Source organism: Suricata suricatta, chromosome 10, assembly GCF_006229205.1.
Source record: "Suricata suricatta isolate VVHF042 chromosome 10, meerkat_22Aug2017_6uvM2_HiC, whole genome shotgun sequence".
Taxonomy (NCBI): domain Eukaryota; kingdom Metazoa; phylum Chordata; class Mammalia; order Carnivora; family Herpestidae; genus Suricata; species Suricata suricatta.
The window spans coordinates 62013977-62019693 of NC_043709.1; the positions used below are offsets into that span (position 1 = coordinate 62013977).

The 5717-nt window shown below is 56.1% G+C and overlaps 1 protein-coding gene and 1 long non-coding RNA gene across 3 annotated transcripts in view; one reads left to right on the plus strand and one right to left on the minus strand.

The window, feature by feature from the left end:
• Nucleotides 1-520, plus strand: part of FIGNL2 (fidgetin like 2) — a 1151-nt gene extending 631 nt beyond the window's left edge. Inside the window, exon 2 of the mRNA XM_029955497.1 lies at nucleotides 5-520. Within this exon, the coding sequence (XP_029811357.1) occupies nucleotides 5-390 (386 nt within the window). The 3' untranslated portion in view covers nucleotides 391-520. The remainder of the gene's footprint in view (nucleotides 1-4) is intronic.
• A 788-nt stretch (nucleotides 521-1308) lies between these two features.
• LOC115304382 lies at nucleotides 1309-5258 on the minus strand. Of its 2 annotated transcripts, none has more exons than XR_003914411.1 (3): nucleotides 5169-5258; nucleotides 2673-2871; nucleotides 1309-2380 (listed from the first exon to the last, which is right to left on the minus strand). It is a non-coding gene; the product is annotated as an uncharacterized LOC115304382 (long non-coding RNA). The 2 variants fall into 2 exon arrangements; XR_003914410.1 differs by lacking the exon at nucleotides 5169-5258 and adding an exon at nucleotides 3717-3793.
• Between the last annotated feature and the right edge of the window lie 459 nt (nucleotides 5259-5717).

Below are 5717 nucleotides of genomic sequence, written 5' to 3' on the forward strand. Positions count from 1 at the left end.
GGGGCGGACGGCGTGCTGGTCGTGGGCACCACCTCGCGGCCGGCGGCTCTGGACGAGGCCACCCGCAGGCGCTTCGGTCTCCGCTTCTACGTGGCGCTGCCCGACGGTCCTGCCCGTGGGCAGATCCTGCAGCGGGCGCTGGCCCAGCAGGGCTGCGCGCTGAACGAGCGGGAGCTCGCGGCCCTGGTGCAGGGCACCCAGGGCTTCTCCGGGGGCGAGCTGGGGCAGCTGTGCCAGCAGGCAGCGGCCGGGGCGGGCCTCCCGGGCCTGCAGCGGCCCCTCTCCTACAAGGACTTGGAGGCAGCGCTCGCCAAGGTGGGGCCTAGGGCCTCCCCCAAGGACCTGGACTCGTACGTGGAATGGGACAAAATGTACGGCTCCGGACACTGACGGCGCGTCGGGAGGTCGCGGGAGCAGCAGCCCCTTCCTCCCCGCCCCTCCGTCTGGGACGGGCATGTCTTTAACTAAACCGGGAAGGGAGGGGGCCGGAGTGATGAATGTGGACTGGGGGAGGGGCGGGGCTGCAGGTGGATTTTTTTTTTTTTCGTAGGAAGGAAAATGCTTCTGCTAGGCAGATAGATGCCATATGCGCTGTGTACTCAGGTTTTTCCTATTTATTGTGGACGGGAAGCTCGCCATCTCTGCCCAGCCGATGGGCCGACCCGCGATGGGCCCGCACCGGGGGACTAAGAAACTCCTGCGCCCTCTCCACAATCCTTTTGTCTCCTCGCTCTCTGAAGGCGCCCCCCCCCACCCCTGCCCTTCTCTGCATTCGCGTAATTTTTTCTCTTCGTGGCTTTGTCACTACTGACCTCCCCCTCATATGCTGGCCCTGTTTTCTCTTTTGCTCCTCCCCTATCTCTCCATCTATCACCCTCTGTGTTTCAGTCTCCATCCCTTGCTTTCCAGCCTGTTTCCCTTGGTCCTTCTTATTCAAAGAATGCAGTGTCCCTTTGCAGGAGATCTGGAAGTCCAGGGGTTGAGGAGGAGGGTGTAGGGAGTTCCCTCCCACCCCATTGTCTCTCACCCAGTTGTATCCTTGGGCCTTGGGGTGGGGGGAGGGCAAACAAAACAAAAAACACCCAAAGAAGGGTTTTTGTTTGTTTGTTTTGGAGGGGGAAATCCCAGAAATGTAGCTTGTTTAATATTTTAGGCCTCTTATTTTTGTAAGATGTTTAGAATTTGCTGTTTTTCGTTTTATTTTGACAACTCAGGAAGAAACTGACCTCAGAAAGAATGTTAGACTTTGGCTGCTCTCCTGTGTGTTCCCTGCCCCCCACCCCATTCTACCCCACCCCTCCCAGGGAACAAATTCTCCCCAGAAGACTCAGAAAATGAAACTTGTGGGGAACGGAGGGGAAGACCCAGAGCCACACTGAAACCCCTGCTCTTCCTGGGACAGAAGCGGAATGTATTTCTAGAGCTTCCTCCCCAGGTCCAAGGTTGTGGGCAGGGGCGTGGGGGCGTGGACTGTGGGATTTGAAAGGAGGTAGGTCCTGTTTCTCTCCCCTTGAGCCCCACTCTCCAGGTTAGTGTTTGCTGTTTAGGGTTATCCAGAGGGATGTCCTTGACCCCTTCCTGTCCCAGATCCAGAAAAGAGAGGACCCAAATGAGAAGGTGTCCGAGGCGGAAAGTCCCCAGAGTGGTCATCTCACCTAGCTCTTCCCTAGGTAGAGATCTCTAACTTCGGACTTCCTTGGGAGCGAAGACCATGTGGCCACAAGTCTGGTTGGCACAAAATTGACTACAGGCTGCTTCCCTGTGTGTTGGGAGGCTCTGAGGAGTTAGCACCACTTTACAGAAAGTTCTGTGGGGAAGCATGCCTGGCCCGTTCTCCTAGGGTCCCCAGTTGGGAGCTCGAAGGGCTTTGAGATGGTGAAGGGGATGGGTTTTTTTCCCCCGGATGCTGGAGGTTTATTTTCAGTCCCACCCAAACTCTCCACCAGAAGCCAGCCTTCGGGCCCTTCCTTGTGAGAACAGTATTCTTTTCCTTCCTAGCAAACTTGCTGGGGCTTCCTTTTATTTCTCTCCTCCTCAGGGAGCCCATTTCATTACTCTGACCTTTGGTCCAAAGCAGGGAGGCAAGCCCTCACCCTACCTCTTCTCTCTCCCACCCCTGCCTCCCTCCCTGTTCCCTGCTCACCCTTCCAGCCCTCACAGTCTCATTACCATCTCCTGCTCCCAGCTGGAATGGTGTCCACAGGGAACACCAGGTGCCAAGATGCCGAGGGCCTGTGCTGGCCTAGGAGTGCTACAGGAAAGCTGCTCTGTTTTTAACCCCCACTTTTCATCCTTGGTCTTTCTGGCCCTCTGCTTGGAGCTGGCTGGCCACAGGGCTTTGGTGCCTCAGAGGCAGTGGGCCGCACTGCCGTAAAGGGCCCTTTGGAGGGAGCAGGGGTGAGGAGGTTTTCTCAGGTGTGTGTATGTATATGGGGGTGGGGGTGGAGGGCAGGGGGAGTGGGGTTGGGATCCTAGCCTTCCCTTCAAGAGGCAGGCAGCTGGGGGTTGAGGGAGGAGCTCACTGAGACCCAGGGCCCCCACTGCCTCCTCAACTGGCCTTGGGGAGCTTTGCACAAGGAGACAGCCCCCAGTCTACTGGCACCTACCTCATGGGCACTGGGGCAGGTGGGGGGAAGGGCAGGTCCAGTTCTGGCAATGTTGGGGGGGCATACCAAAGAATCCAGGGGCAGGGATGGTGGGGAGGACAGACTCGGCAGGCTGGTCCTCCTCTTCCTCTATCCAGACTGGGGTTGGGTTCCTCTCCTCCAGCTGTAACCATTTCTACCTCATTTTGCTGCGTGTTGTACATGGACGTATTTATCTCCTGTCTGACGATGCTCTGCAGTTGTGGTCTGTCTACCTCAGAAGAGACTGTATTTTAAAAGAAAATATTACACAATATTAAAGCGATGACATGTGGTGTCCAGAGGATTTCTTGGGGGCAGCAGGATGTGGGGAGCCCTTTGGGGAATGCTGGGGCGCTCAGGTCTGCCAGGTGCGTGGCCCTGCGGTGTTTCCAGGCCTTCAGCAAACCATCGCTGTGGGTCTCCTGTTCCTCCCTCTGGCACAGCAGGTGCGCCTAGCAAGCATTGGGCGCTAAGGCTACTGGGAGAAAAGCCCCTGGATAGGGAAGGCCCTCTTGTAGTTATGAACTCCCAGAGGCTCAGAATTGGGGCTGACTCCTATCTGCAGAGCTCCAAAATATGAGGGAAAGAAGGGCTCACATGTTTGGTGAAGGAGTGACTGGATGAATGAATGAATGCATTGAGAAAAGGGGGTTGGGGTTGAAGAGAAAGGTGCACTCAATGTGGACAGCAGCCCTCATTGGCTTGAGCTAAGATTAGACTTTGTTCTTGGAGGGAGGGGAAAGGGGGCAGAGGGCAGGGTTTGGAGAGGGCCTAGTTCCAGTCTTTAGGGTCACGTGGGGTCCTTTGTCCACACCATCTGCCAATTCCCAAAATCTGTCTTTGCCAGCTTATACACTGGGAGCCTGAGAAAACTAGGAAGGAAAATCTTGCTGGAAAAGTTGTAGGTAGATGCCTGTCAGCAGTGTGGACCCAAAACTTCCTGAGGTCTTTAAATGCTCTAAGTTAAATTATCGAAAATGCACCAAAGTGCAAGGATTGAACTCTGTGTGCATACCACGGGCTCAGGGCTTCCCTGGGCTTTCCCAAGGCCAAGCAAGCCCTAGGGGAGAGCCTGCCAAGCAAAGTTACCTCTGTGAGAGAAACAATTGTGTGCCTGGACAAGGGAGCTCTAGGGCATTGCCCCAGGACTCAGCGACCAACCCTTTTGCTCCTGGAGGTCTAGACACTGCAGACAGGTGTAGCACTGAAGATACCGAAATGGTTAAGCACGGCCCGTTCTGTGAAGAGTCCACAATACAGGGTGAGAAAAGCTCAAAAATGGGTTATTTGAAAAAAAATTTAAAGTAGGTGCCACACCCAACATGGGGCTTGAACTCAGGACTCTCAGACTGAGTCACATGCTCTACTGACTGAGCCAGCCAGGCGCCCCCACAAATGGATCATTTGAAAGTACAACTGGTGAAAGCTGCTTGGGGAGCGATCATATAAACATTTTATATTCTCAAGTCTGGTACAGTATTTGGTACATGGAAGACACTAAATAAATGCTGGGTAAATCCTTCAATTAATCAATTTCCAGGTAAGTGTCCCAATGGAGGATGGACAGGCTATCTCAAAAATGCCCAGAAGAGATTCTGACCTGTGGAGGCTGGAAACCATCACAGGTGTGAGTTGTTACATGAGCATAAGGTGAGGGCAGGAGTGGGGGGAGTGAAGGTGGGGAGTGGGGCTGGAGGGATCCCGAAAGGAGAGGGGCAAAGGGCGTGTACTGCAGCAGCAGGAGGACCTTTCACACCCTGTGAAGAGCCCAGGATCTGAGATGGTCATGGGTGTGTGTTCGGAAGAAGGGGTCAGTGGCTTGTGGACAGGGATCGATTTGCAAGTTAAGAATTTACACACAGATTCAAAAAAATCTTCACTGAAATGAACACCTACTCTGCACTAGTTGCTATAGGGACAACAAATGGACCTTCCAGCCGAATAGAGGAGACAGTAGAAAGGCAGAACGGTGGTGGGTTCCAGGAGAAACTACAAGGGATCCCGAAAGGAGAGGGGCAAAGGGTGTGTACTGGGGTCACAGAGAGCTTCCCAAAAGAAATGGGTCAGCTGAGGAGTGACTAAGGCAGAAGCCTGCAGGCCAAGATCCAAAGGAGAGCGGAGCCAAGATTGCTCAGGGAACAAGGCCAGGGACTGGGGCCCGAGTGTGTGTGCAGTGGCAGTGGGCACTTGGGTAGCTCAGACAAGAGGAGAGAGGGTTCTCTAGACAAGAGGAGATGAGGGTTTGGAGGTACCCGTGGGAGGATGGGAATTGGTAGACTCTATAAGTATTTGGTAATCCCAGAATTTGGGATTGGATATTGGATAATGGAGAGCAAGGCAGGGCCTAGGCCTTGTGCGGGAGGCTGAGGGATTATAAATGGATTATTAGAGATGTTGGAGATTTGCTAAATTTGAGGCATTAGTGGGATGGCCAGGAGTCAGGCCTAGGGCAGGCATTTTAATGGAAGGCCCCAGGATCCTATCCTCATTAGGGACTGGGTCCCCCACCCTGCCCACCGCCCTGGGTGTTGAAAAACTCACTCCAGTTCCTTTCAATTCCTAGTTTCTGGGTGCTGGGAGATTCCCACCAAGCCCCACGTGTCTGCTGCCCCCTGTCTCTAGTCTCCCTCAGGGGATGCCCCCACCGACGCCGACGCCGGCGTCAGGCACCCCTCCCCCACCGAGGACGTTCGGAGCTTCTCCCCCTACAGTCGGGTCAAAGGGGGCGATGGCAACGGCGGCGACGGCCACGCGGGCCCCGGCCCTGGCCCTGGCGCTCTGGGGCTGGGTGCTGGCCCCAGCGGGGGCCTTGGATGCCATGGGCCCCCACGCGGCCGTCCGTCTGGCCGAGCTGCTGACCCCGGAGGAGTGTGACCATTTCCAGTCGCTCCTAAAGGTGCCAGAGCCGGACGTCGAGGGCGAGTTGGCCAGGCTCTCTGAGGACCGGTTGGCCCGCCCGGAGACGCCGGGGCCCACGTCCAAACCGCCGGGTATGCTGTGGCGGCGGCGGCGGCGGCGGGCGGCGGCCGAGCCCGCGGAGGTGTAGGACGGCTGCCGGGAGAGGCTGGCGGACTGGCTGGCGGCCGAGGC